The sequence below is a fragment of the Acinonyx jubatus genome, chromosome E1 (genome assembly GCF_027475565.1).
Source record: "Acinonyx jubatus isolate Ajub_Pintada_27869175 chromosome E1, VMU_Ajub_asm_v1.0, whole genome shotgun sequence".
Taxonomy (NCBI): Eukaryota; Metazoa; Chordata; class Mammalia; order Carnivora; family Felidae; genus Acinonyx; species Acinonyx jubatus.
Genome location: NC_069397.1, coordinates 24,056,033 through 24,069,126, shown reverse-complemented (window position 1 = coordinate 24,069,126; position 13,094 = coordinate 24,056,033). Strand labels below are relative to the sequence as shown.

The 13,094-nt window shown below is 47.5% G+C and overlaps 2 protein-coding genes across 24 annotated transcripts in view; one reads left to right on the top strand and one right to left on the bottom strand.

Moving 5' to 3' along the window:
• The window catches only part of MYO19 (myosin XIX), a 31,757-nt gene extending 19,474 nt beyond the window's left edge, over positions 1-12,283 (bottom strand). For 4 of the 7 annotated variants that reach the window (XM_027034289.2, XM_027034294.2, XM_027034291.2 and 1 more), the window contains exons 1-6: positions 12,073-12,283; positions 11,291-11,429; positions 9,922-10,074; positions 6,198-6,336; positions 5,598-5,746; positions 3,744-3,857 (exon numbers count right to left, since the gene is read on the bottom strand). In XM_027034289.2, the coding sequence (XP_026890090.2) occupies positions 3,744-3,857; positions 5,598-5,746; positions 6,198-6,336; positions 9,922-9,933 (414 nt within the window). In that variant the 5' untranslated portion in view covers positions 9,934-10,074; positions 11,291-11,429; positions 12,073-12,283. Of the gene's footprint in view, positions 1-3,743; positions 3,858-5,597; positions 5,747-6,197; positions 6,364-9,921; positions 10,075-11,290; positions 11,430-12,072 lie in introns of those variants that run through there. The other 3 variants (XM_027034290.2, XM_027034293.2, XM_027034295.2) reach the window with 2 other exon arrangements.
• Positions 1-13,094, top strand: part of PIGW (phosphatidylinositol glycan anchor biosynthesis class W) — a 367,667-nt gene that overhangs the window by 351,695 nt on the left and 2,878 nt on the right. The window contains exon 1 of one of the 17 annotated variants that reach the window (XM_015078435.3): positions 12,755-12,906. The exons of 14 other annotated variants lie outside the window; for them this stretch is intronic. The gene's annotated coding sequence lies outside the window, so the exon portion shown is untranslated. Of the gene's footprint in view, positions 1-12,754; positions 13,092-13,094 lie in introns of those variants that run through there. 2 more of the 17 variants (XM_053212173.1, XM_015078436.3) reach the window with 2 other exon arrangements.

Below are 13,094 nucleotides of genomic sequence, written 5' to 3'. Positions count from 1 at the left end.
TATTAAACAATTACTCAAACTTCCTACTAACAGAGAAGTTAAAGAAAGAAAAAACAGAGGGAGGAAATTATTAAATTATTAGCATAATACAAATTTCCCCAAAGAAAAGAACATGAGTTTTCAGGTTAAAAAGACCCACACAGGGACGCCTGGGTGGCGCAGTCGGTTAAGCATCCGACTTCAGCCAGGTCACGATCTCGCGGTCCGTGAGTTCGAGCCCCGCGTCAGGCTCTGGGCTGATGGCTCAGAGCCTGGAGCCTGTTTCCGATTCTGTGTCTCTCTCTCTGCTCCTCCCCTGTTCATGCTCTGTCTCTCTCTGTCCCAAAAATAAATAAACGTTAAAAAGACCCACACAAAATATCCACCACAATAAATGAAAAACAAAAAACAAAAACCATACCAAGATAAAGACTGAGTTTTTAACACCTATGGATAAAAATGAAGATTCTAAAGGCTTTTAGAAAGAAAAAACAAATCACCATTATGGACTGGGACTCTCTATCACAACACTCAAAAAATATAGAAGAAAAAAACCTTATAAATTTGGAAAGAAAATGATTTCCAACCTGGAATTATATAATCCAGCCAACATATCAAGTTTGAGGCAAAATAAACATTGTCAGATGTGCAACTCAAAAATTTGCCCTCCACACACTTTTTTCAGGAAGCTACTAAAGAATGTGCTCCATAAAAACAAGGCTGTTAAAGAAGTTGAAGACATGGGTTCCAGCAAGGGGGTTTGTCATAGGACAGAGGGCAACTGGGGAATCCCCAGAGTGAGGCAGAGAAGCTCCCAGGTAGTAATTGCATGGCAACAGCCCTTGGCAGTCCAGGCCTCCCACCAGTCCAGGTCGGAGCAGGAGATCTGGGAGCTCCAAAAGAATACCCCCATGACAAAAAAAAAAAAAAAAAAAAAAAAAAAAAAAACCTGATATACTTGCCATCAGGTGAGTCCAGCTTTGGTGACAAGTTTAGTAATAATAATAGGTATACAGAAACTAAACAAGTGAAAAAAAAAGGGCAATTATTAAGTAGAGGGAAAGTAAAAATTATATAAGAAAGGATAGTATATTATACGGTTCTGCTGTAAACAATACATACATGGCTGTAATACTGCATATTAATTAAAAATCATGAGAGGCGCCTGGGTGGCTCAGTCGGTTGAGCATCCAACTTTGGCTCAGGTGGTGATCTCATGGTTCCTGGGTTGAGCCCCGCATCGGGCTCTGTGCTGACAGCTCAGAGCCTGGAGCCTGCTTCAGATTCTGTCTCTGTCTCTCTCTGCCCCTCCCCTGCTCACACACAGTCTCTGTCTCTGTCCCTCTCAAACATAAATAAACATTAAAAATAAAATCATGACATAATTACTTATGTATTTGGGGGCAGAGAAATAGGGCTAAGTCTTTTTTTTTTTTAATTCTTTTCATGTTTATTTATTTTTGAGAGAGAGAGAGTGTATAAACAGGGGAGGGGCAGAGAGAGAGGGAGACACAGAATCCGAAGCGGGCTCCAGGCTGTCAGCACAGAGCCCAATGTGGGGCTCGATCCCACAAACCATGAGATCATGACCCAAGCCAAAGTTGGATACTTAACCGACTGAAACACCCAGGCACCTTAATCATAGTAGGAAGTGAACAGATAAGGTCAAAAACTGAAAAATTAACAATATAAGCATATTGTTTAGAAATACAGATGCAAACACCCAAATAAACTGCTAGAAGATGTGAAAGTAGTTGCCTCTGGAGAGAGGGAATAGTCTTGAGAGATATGGGGTGGGGTTGCTATTTTTCTTTGTTAAGCCTTGCAGTACACTTGATTTTTGAACTATGTAACTATGCTACTACTTATTAAAAATAAATGAAAAAAAACATATAGACCCAGCACATGAACATAGTGGCTGCTCAATAAAGGGCTACAGTACTTTGGTTGCATGGGTTTCAGGCCAGGTACAGCCTCAGCGCCCCACAATTGCTCTGGAGGACAATGAGCTTTCTCTAGGAGCTGGGTATGAGCTATTGTACTGGCTACCTTGATGGAGCTCTTAAAGATCCTCTCCACATCCAAGTCCAAGCTGCCTTCCCTGCAGCTTACTGTCTTCACCCGTTTCCTTGCCTATCTTTCCCAGTGGACTGAGCCCTCTAAAAGCTATATTTTGCATTTTCCATCTCTTTCCTCCCCCTGCCACTCTTCAGTGGCTAGCCCACGGCCTAGAAGCTGCCAGGTACTCAGTACTCAGCAATTCTCTCATATGTGAGTATAGGCAGAAGCAGTTTATGTTCTAAAGAATTCTTTGTGGGGATGCTTGGGTGGCTCAGTTGGTTAAGCATCCAACTTGATTTCAGCTCAGGTCATGATCTCACAGTTCATGGGATCAAGCCCTGTGTTGGGCTCTGTACTGACAGCATGAATTCTCTTTCCCTCTCTGCCCCACCCCCGTTCATGCTTTCTATCTCAAAAATAAACTTAAAAAAAAAAAAAAAAAAGAATCTCTTGTGAGGGTAAAAGCATTGTGGAAAGGGTGGGGTGGCTAGGTGAGGCTTGGCAAGAAGGTGGTGAGGCCTGGCCCATTGGCCTCCTCTGACCAGCTGTGCAACTCCTTAACCATCCCCGTGCAACATTCTGTCTCATTTGTGGTTCTGCCACCTAGGGGGCCAGTTGATCATATCAAATGCTTCTGTCCTTCGCCACAACTGGCCTGATGCACTGCCCTTGCCATCATGGGGGACCCGAGGATACAAGTGGGCTCCTCCAATAAACCCTTTCCCACAAGTCACCCCAGCTACTTTAGAGGAGTTCTGCCATGTGCCAAGCATGCCACCAAGTGCCTATGTGCACTTGTTCATTTAACTGTCATTGGAGTCCCAGGAGTTAGGTGTTGGTCCTCCTGTCCTTATCATTTTACAAGTGAAAGAACTGAGGTTTGCAGAAGCTAAATTCCTTTCTAATGTGCTCTTAACCACTATTCTGGAATCCCAATAGCTGACCTCTGTTTCCAATGGTGTCAGAGAGGAGACCTTTTTTTTGTTTTTAACATTTTTGAAGTTTTATTTATTTATTTTTGAGAGAGAGAGAGAGAGAGAGAGGCAGAGAGAGAGGGGTACAGAGAATCCAAAGCAGGCACTGTGTGGACAGCAGAGAGCCCAATGTGGGGCTCGAACTCACAAACCATGAGATCATGACCTGAGCCGAAGGCAGACGCTTAACCAACTGAGCCACCCAGGTGCCCCAAAGCTGAGACTTTTTTTTTGTTTTGTAATTTAACATTTATTTTTGAGAGAGAGACAGAGTGCCAGCAGGTGAGGGGCAGAGAGAGAGAGAGAGAGAGAGAGAGAGAGAGAGAGAGAGAGAGAGAGAGACACAGAATCTGAAGCAGGTTCCAGGCTCTGAGCTATTAGCACAGAACCCAACATGGGGCTTAGACCCACGAATCATGAGATCATAACCTGAGCCGAAATCAGATGCGTAACCAACTGAAACACCCAGGAACCCCAAGGGCTGAGACATTTGATAAGAAAAGGAAGACTGAGAAAGAAAGTATCTTACCCAGGGTTACATGGAAGAGCCTGGACTAGAACCCTATCTCCTGACTTCCTGCCCAGTGCTTGCCCACCGCTGCACAGTGACTTTCTGTTTGAGCCAGACTATGTGCCTATCTGGACTAGGCAGCAAACAACTCCACTCCTTCCTTTCTACCACCCCCACCAGTCACGAAATTGAGAGGGTGGGAAAGAGGCCCTCCTTACCTTTCCAGCACCACTCTCTCCGCTGACAATGATAGACTGGTTGACTGGTTCGATCAGGCTCTGGACATTCCTATAGGTCTGTTCACCCACAGCAAAGATGTGAGGCCTCAGTTTCTAGAACATCAAGGAGTAAAAGGTCACATGAGGGAATGACTGTCTCCAAATAGTGGCTGATCCAATGATGGCTGAAATGGGGAGGCTGCCAACAGCAGTACAAGGAGGCTTCCTCTAGAAAAACTTCCTGGCTGTAACAGTGTTAGACCAAACTATGGGACCCCTATGCTGGCTATAATTACCCATCTTCTCTCAGACTGGAAGCAGTGCTGGCCTTGACCAGTCTATGACCTTAACACTCTGTCCTCCCATCTTATCTTAATAGTCTTTTTCTGCTATTTATTATTCTACGTTATTGTACTTTGTAGCATGCAAAGAATTTTCCTACAAGTTACTGCCTAAAAAATCTATGCATTCGGGGCACCTGGATGGCTCAGTCGGTTAAGCATCCAACCCCAGCTCAGGTCACGAGCCTGCAATTCATGGGCTCCAGCCTCACGTCATGCCCTGTGCTGTCAGCTCAGTCTGAAGCCTGCTTCGGATTCTGGGTATCCCTCTTTCTCTGCCCCTCCCCTGATCGCACTCATCTCTCTCTCTCTCTGTCTCTCTCTCTCTCAAAAAGAAAAAAAGCATTAAAATTTTTTTTAAAAAATCTGTGTATTAGTTACATAGCTAATCCTATTGTATAAATGAGAAATCTGAGGTTTGGAGGGGCTAAATAACCTTTCCAAGGTCTCTCAGCAAGTAAATACAACCATGTGATTTAAATTCCAAGGCCACTGTTCTTTCCATCAACAGGTATTTAATTATCCTCAATGTGCTGGGCATTAAATCAGGCACTGGGGAAATAGGTAACCATGACTTGGCTTTTGCCTTTGAAGAAGGAGTCAGTCAGTGAGATATGGCTCTCAGAGCAGACTTCCCAAGGAGCCCACTTAACCACACTTGGACACTTAACCACACACGAGCTTCAGGAGGGCGATGCCATCTGCATGATGCCTAGCCAGCCCACCACTGCCCGCCTAGCAATTACCACCTACCCACAGCTTCCTGAAGGGAAAAGGCACCATTCTGGATGGTGTCCGTGCCATCCCTCTGCACCTGCCCCTGCCACCTCTTGCCTGAACTGTTAAAAGCTTCCAACTGTTCTCCCTATATCCTGTTTTACTTTCCTGAACCTAACTCCTCCAGCTCTAGTCAGTCCCTGGGGACAAAGCACTGTAGATTCACTCTGCCTGCTTCAGACCCTTCTTATCTCATCTCCCATCTCATCTACTACTTCTCTCCTTGACAGCAGCCCTCCTGCCAGCACATTTGCTCTTGCCTCTCCCTGAACACATCATGCACTTAAACACCAACTAGCCAATTCCCTGCCTGTACCACCTCCATCCCATCAGCATTTACTCCTCTCATTTTTCTCAGCGAAGAGGAACACATGCAGAGTTTTCTAGGGCAGTCCTAATCACATGTAATTTTCTTCTTTTCAAAAATGTGGTTTATTAAATACACAAATATACCTTTGTAAATTCTTTCCTATTAATAAAGTCACACATAAGACAAAAATCTATTATCTCATACCCTTATTTTAGGTTCCAAACTCAGTTAAACAAGTATTTATCTCCCACTTTGCACCTGCTGTCACGTGTCCAAAATTCAATCTCCTGGTGGGCAGGGCCATGGCACCAGCAGACTCTGAACTACTGCATGGCTGGTGAATAGGTGGATAACGATGAAGATGCTATAAGGAGGCCCAGGGGGACATGGCAGAGCCCTGAGGCCCAGGAAGTGGCTGAGGCTTACCTGGGGCTGAGGAGCAGCGTGGTACTCTCTCATCAGTGCTGGTGAGTAGAGCTGAGGGACAGGCTTGAAGGGGTTCAGAGCCACCAAGGTGCAGCCAGCACTGGTGTAGAACATGTCCGCTGCGTACCGAGCCTGCAAACACCTCAGGACTGAAGCAGAGGCACCTTTAGCAAACTGTGGCTCAAATACAAACATAGACAAACACTAGCCTAACAGCGCTACCTTTGCAATTAGCCAAGTGCCTTTAGATCCCAGCAGCTCCCTGATGAATAGGTCCAAGATCTAATTAAGATGAGACCCAAATCCGGAGCAAAGTCTGCCCTGGGGAGCCTGGGTGCAGCAGACAGAGGTCTGGAGCAGCCCATTTGGCTCCAGGTCAGGAGTCCTGTCTGCCTTGTTCTGACCAGGGGAAGCTGGCTGAATCCCCACATCACATCTCCACCCTCTTGGAGAGGGCACTTTTTTTTTTTTTTAAGATTTTATTTTTAAGTAATCTCTACGCCCAACATGGGGCTTGACATCAAGAGTCCTATGCTCCACTGACTGAGTCAGCCAGGCACCCCTTAGAGATGGCACTCTTAAGGACAGGGAGGCCCATACCTGTCTCCAGCGTCACAGGATTCACCTTGGTGAGGTCATCCAGCTCGTGCAACAGGGCCTCCCCGCCCAGGAACTCCTGTAGGTCTTCTCTGAGGGATTTTCCTCCTTGGGCATCAGAGCCTGACCTGTGGCCATTAACCTGAGAGGCCATGAGAAGAGGGCCATGAAAGCTGGGACTGAGACCAGCTGGCAGCAATGTAGGGGTAGGGGCCTATATAGCAGCAAGAGAACAGGCTTCTAGTTCTACTACCTCAGACACTAGTAACATAGGCTGGCTGGGGTTCATATTTCAGGTCTGCCACTTACTAAGCCTATGAACCTGGGTAAGCTACTTAACTTCACTGAGCCACAGCTTCTTCATTTGTAAATAAAAGAAAATAAAACCACTTCACTCACAGGGCTACTGGACAGAAAAATAGGAAGAGATAGGGGCACCTGGGTGGCTCAGTCAGTTGAGCGTCCAACTCTTAATTTTGCCTCAGGTCATGATCCCAGGATTGTGCGTTGGGATCTGCGCTGACAGCATGGAGCCTGCTTGGGATTCTCTCTCCCTCTGCCCCTTTCCCCAGCTTGCACACTCTCTCTAAAAATAATAATAATTTAAAAAAAGAAGAGATACACAAAGCATTTAGTGCCTGGCACATAGTGTGTACTCAATAAATGAATAAATTCTATCCCCTCTCCTCTGGATGAGCTCCAGCTTTCAGGCTGGCCAGCTACCAGCCTTACTAGGCCTGGCAGGGGTGGGGCCCAAGGTTGGGGGCTGCTGTAGGGGGACACACAAAAAAGGAATCATGGTTTGGGCCTTTTTTGAAAGAGACCATTTAGCTTGTTATAAAAAATCAGCTGTGAGGTAGCCCCACACCTTCATCACCTGGCTCTTGGGGCTTAAATTTAGCCTGGCTATTTAATTAGTTTCCTCTGCCCTAGGTCTTTTTGAGAGGGAGACTGGCTTGGAAGTTGGATGAGGTTAAGAATAGGTACCAAGAGGAAAAGGCCCTTTCTCCTTCACCCTTGCTCATCCTTTATGCCTACACTTTCCACATGTTTTCTCTTTCCATTTTCCTCTCATGGTCCCATTTCTCCTCCTATCTCTCTGAAGACTGCAGGAAAGATGGGGTGGAGAATATAAGGTAGTAGCACCTGGCTGAAATCTGCTTTTGGAGAAAGGAGTACATGATATGACCTGTGTAGGTTTCCAATGAGATTAGTGAACATTAAAAGTTCAACCCCCTCTAGCCAAGGTGGCAAGTGTCATCTGAGAGGCCCAGCAACAAGTTTCCTTCCAAAGATATTGCCTGTTTTCTGAATTTGGGCCCACCATAATCCACAAAGTAGATTGTGGCCTCCAGGCCTCTTGGCCTCCAGGATAAATGCTGAGGTCAGAGCATGGCTGGATCCATGCAAATCCTTCTGTTCTAGATGGGTAAAAATCACAATCTGAGCCATCATTTATGATCAGCTCTGATCCAACCAAGGAAGTAGCTAAGTATAATGGTCAAGAGCCTGGACCTGAAAGCTAGATTGCCTGGATTTGAATCCAGATTCTACCACTGCCTAGTTGTACAATGTTATGTAAGTTCCTTAATCTCTCTGTCCCTCAATTTTCCTCATCTGTAAAATGGGAATGGTGGTAGCACCTACCTCAGACACTAATAAGCACATCAAGATTTAGAGAAGGCACCTGGCATATGCCCCAAAAGTTAGCTATTATTATTCTTTTAAAAGCAGCTCTTCTTTAATTAGGCAATAATATGTCAAGGCCTAAAAACTACACATGCTTCTTAAGCCTGCAATTCTGCTTTTAGAAAACGGTCCTATGTAAAGGCCATAAGAAGATTCAGTATATATTCAGCTATTTGTAATTGTAAAGCAAACTGAAAACAACCCAAATGACCAAATGGTAGACAATTTATAGTAAATCCTTACAATGAAGTAAAATAGGTTACAAAAAAGTATGATAGCTTCAGATGTTTTAAATATATATATTTAGGGAAAAAATACAGGATATTTTCTAAAATGTTATCTCTGGGTAGTAAAATTATGGGTAATCTTAAGGTTTATTTAGAGAGCGAGAGAGCAAGAGCACATGCATGCATGAGTGGGGAAGGGGCACAGAGAGACTCCCAAGCAGGCTCTGCACTGTCAGTGCGAAATGAAGCCCAATGCGGGGCTTGAACCCATGAACTATGAGATTACGACCTGAGCCGAAATCAGAAGTTGGACACTTAACCAACTGAGCCACCCAGCCACCCCAATTAAAATTTAATGTTCTTTTTGCTTATATTTTCTACACCGCTTATAGTGAATGTGACCTTGAATAAGTCACTTAACCTCTCTGAGCCTTATCTCCAAAATGGGGATACAGTAGCACTGTACATATAACATTGTAACTTGTTTGAGGACTAAACAAAATTATACATGTAAGATGCTTAGCATACTATCCACTACATAGCAAGGGCTCAACACAGAGCAGCTTGCTAGTATGGTTGTGATGAACATTACTGCTTTAAAAAAAAAACAAAAATGTTTATATATTTTGAAAGAGAGAGTATGCTCGAGAGCTGGGGAGGGGCAGAGAGAGAGGGATAGAGAATCCCAATGCTGTCAACACAGAGCCCAACCTGGGACTTAATCCCACAAACTGTGAGATCATGAGCTGAGCCAAAATCAAGAGCTGGACGCTTAACCAACTGAGCTACCCAGGCACCCCATTACTACTTTCTTAATAAGAAAAAAAAAAAAAAGTTAAAAACAAACAGAAAAAGCCCAGAGCAGACAACTGTCTCACCAACTTCTCTGCAGTCTCAAGCCCATTTCATGACACAAAATTCTGGAAGATGATCAAGTAGTAGTGTCTATTAGGGCTCCCTTGAGGCTGCCTGGCTTCACACTTGGTTATCCTGATTAAGTCTCAGGCACTCACCTGCCTAGGAGTCCACTAGACTGTGAGCTCCTAGAGAGCAGGTATCACCTTAAACATCTGCCTCAGCCCAGTGCCTGGCAACATTTTGTAAAAACTCAGCGAATATCTACTGGCATTCTCTGGACAGAGAGGTGCATAGGAAGGATGATATGGATAGGAGATGGGTGATTTGGAATCCTGCAAGGCTGAGGCCATAGTAGCCTTTTTAAAGAGGCAGAGGCCTGGAGTAAGGGCAGGTTTCATGTCACAATAGCAACCCCTCACTCATGATCCATTCATCAGAATTCTTCTATATTTCCACATAGACATCTTCACCCACATTTTTGCACAAGCTGACCTCTTTGCCTGGACTACTTATTTCCCTTCTCCCCCGTCTACTTCCTACATATTCTTTAAGGTTCAGCTTCAAAGAACACCTCCTCTTGGAAGCCCCAGGCTTTCATTGTACCTCAACAGTTCAGGCTGGCAGGGACATTTCCCAGGACTCCCTCACTGGTTCAGGCTTATGAAATCATCAAAGTGCCCTCAGGATTCCCCTACCAATCCCATCTTACCATTCCCAGGAAAAAGAGCTAAAGACCATAATAAGAGAGATTCAAATTAGGTATCAGGAAAAGATTCTCAACGACAAATGAAAAGTGACTGGAGTGACTACATGAAAAGAGAAAAGAAGAAAAAACCTCTAAGGGATCTTTCCCTTCCAGGTCAGGGCAAGTGGAAATTTCACTCAGCCAAGTGACAGATGGGAAGGTGCCTTAGGTGCTTCAGGGCCTAGGTTACCTAAAGGTGAGGTTTTACCTGCTGGAGCATCCTGCTTCAATGTGGTCAGCCAGGGTTCTGGGTCATAGACACAAGGAGTTCTATCCACCTGGTCATGGGGGCACAGGCTGGAGCATGGGTCCAGCAAAGGGCTTAGTTCCAGAGGAATCTGAGAAGAGTCACCCCCAGAGCCTATGACATGAGAGAGAAAACAAGGGCCACACACAGGTAAGGGCTTCTCCAGAGTGACTCACTCTTGCTCCTCGCACCAAGCATGAGGAACTGCAATGAGAACCAGGGCAAGCCTGGGCAAAGAGGAAAAGTCTGTCCTATCCCCTGCCAATTAGGGAACAGGGAAAACTTTTATGAGAACCTCGAGAGGCTCCCGGGGTTCCTTCAGGGCCAGTTTTACTACAGGGGTTTGAGGTAGGGCTACATATGTTCTGAGTCAGTGTGCCATGGAGGATGAAGACACTAGGAGACAGAGAAGTCTCATGTCATATCCTCTCCACATCCTATTTTAGTATAGTCAGTAACTGATAGAGCAGGGAGGCTGGAGTCAATTCCTGATCCTCTAGGAAAGTTGTTGTAAGGGAGCAAAATCACAGCTCAGTCATTCATAGGACAGCCACATCACCTTCCTGGCCCACCTTGATCCCTCATCTTGAAAATGGGGATAGTAAAATCTACTTTACAAGGTAATCTTCAGGGGGGTTGTGAAGGTCATTGATGTCATGGGAGTACAAATCTGAATATTCACTCAGAGGGGGAATATTGTTAGTACTACTCAAGACAGATAATCCATTTGGGGACACTAATCAGGTAGAACAGTCCAGTGTCAACGTTAAGAAGGCAAGGATTTCAGAGGAAAATCTGTCTCAGAGACGGAGCGTTGTGAGGCTGTACCCAGGCCAATTTCTGAAAAATTGTAAATGACCCTCAGACTCAGAATTTCCCAGATCTCACACCTCCCTAGCAAGAAGGGATGAGGATGAGGGGTGTCTGTAATGAATTAACCCTGGCAGAGGCTTTTTTGAGGCTCTGAATACATCCAGCATTTGAAAGAACTCAGGGATAAGGACTTCACGGAAACTGGAAAAAGGACAGAGGGCATCAGAAATGTGTTGGGCACATTCACCTTGGACACTAACCATATGGTGTCCAAGAGAGAGCCATGAGGAGGCCAACCAAGACTCAAGGAGAACAAAGCTCCCTCAACTCGAAGCTCATTTTAAGAGAGGATCAAAGGGGGAGCATAACAGGTTGTGGAGTTAGAAACGAAAGACCACAACTCCTGCAAGGCAGATCACACTAGCTCTCTAAACCTTATTCCGTTTACTCGTTGGCAAAAAGGAATACTAATATCTACACCTCAAAATACCGAGTTAAGGATCAAATGGGCTAGTACCTCAGAAGAAGCTTTGCAAAAGTTGTTTATTACGATGCAGCGTTCGTTCATAGCCAGAGTCAAGTCAGATGAGAGCGGTTTTCTCCAGTTCTCCCAGCTCTTGCTCTCTCCAGTTTTCGCGGTTACCAGCCTAGAATTTCTGGAAAGGGTGTGACCACCGTGGGTAGAACAGCGATGGTAATGAACAGATGAAACACCAAGGCAAGAAGCAACCTGATCACTAGGCTCCTCCTCCCCAGCCTCAGGTTCCTCCTGGGCTTAGAGGGCAGTGGGAGGGCAGACGAGAAAATCTGGGTGAGGGTCCTGGGAACCCAAGGGGGGCCATCCCCAGGTTCACGGCGGGAACCAGGACTTCCTCTCTGGACGAGGTGCCGCTCCGGAAGCACCTGGCACGGGGAGAGTACGTCCTTCCCAGGAAGGTGGATGTGACCCTAGCCAAGGGCGCGGCTACCTTGACGCTTCCCGGTACCAGCCGCCCCTTCCCTGTCCCTAGGAGGACGAGGAGAGGGGCAGGAGCTGGGACTCAGCCTACCAGCTGAGACCTTTCCCCTACTTCGGGCTGCCTCCTGCCAACAAGGTGGAGAGGTGGAGGGTGACCATGGAAGGTTCTTGTTCTTGGCAGGGGCCAGGAGCTGGGCTGCCCTCTCCTGGGATAAGAGACGGTCAAAAAGGAAATGGGAAAAGGGAGAGGAAGACGCCCCCTGTTCCTCAGCGCTCCATGGACAAACCTGCCCCTACGGGGTCGCAAAACGCTTCGGATCTGGGCTGGGGGTGACACTCACCGGTCCCACGGCTTGAGCCGCGAAGCCGACTGCGAAGGCGGGCGGGCCGGGAGAGGCGGCGGGAAGAGCCTGGGAATGAAAGGGAAGAGGAAAGGGCGGGAGCGAGCCGGGGTAGAGAGGAAGCCTGGGCGGCCGGAGAGCACGAGCTGGCTGCTGCTCTGGCACAGTGGCCGGAGCGGGCCGGCTCCTCCCCCGAGGCGGGGCGCGCACCGGCGGCGCGGGGCGCACGTGGCCCGCTGGGGATGCCGGGGTCTGAGTTAGGGCTTCAGGTGGGACAAACTATTTTGAGAAGCTGGGGTAAGATGGGGATGAGCCGCAGGCCTCCTGTGTTCTGGCGGGAGAAGCAGGGCTTCCGGGGCCTCACAGGGCCGTGGGGTCCTTCAGTAGAGGACGCCGTGGTTGAACACTGAGCCGGGGCCTCAGACCCCACCACTCCGACAGAGCCCCGTCAAAGGGTTCGAGAGGGTGCGGTGTGACGCGTGACGCGCCTGCTCCGCTCGGGGCTCCTCTGACGGACCGGGACGCAGCAAGCCCACCACAGGAAAGAACAGGCATGGGGAGACGTGGGGGCCGGGAAACTGGCTCCAGTCCTGGGGGCGGGGCGCGCGCGCAGAATCCACCCGCCGGGAAGCGCAGGCGCCCCACGTCGGCCGGAAGCCGGGCTCGGGAGGCGGAAGCGGGTTGCTCCCAGGGGGCTGTGCGGCTGCGGTGGGAGCCTGGCAGCGGGGCTCATAGAGGGCAAAACTGCCAGGGCGCCGAGACACCGAAGGCACGTGAAGTGTAAGGGCCGCCACAGCCGTGTCAGACGGGGAAAGGACTCCTTTATTTTTAAAGGCCAGTTTTTAAAAATTTTTTAATTTGAGAAAGCAAGAGAAAGTGCACGTGAGAGGGTGGGGGGACAAAGGCAGAGAGACTCTCAAGCTGGTAGAGTGGAGCCAGCCACAGGGCTCGATCCCACCACCCTGGGATCATGACCGGCCTGGAAATCGAGTCCGAGCTCAACTGACTGAGCCACCCAGGTG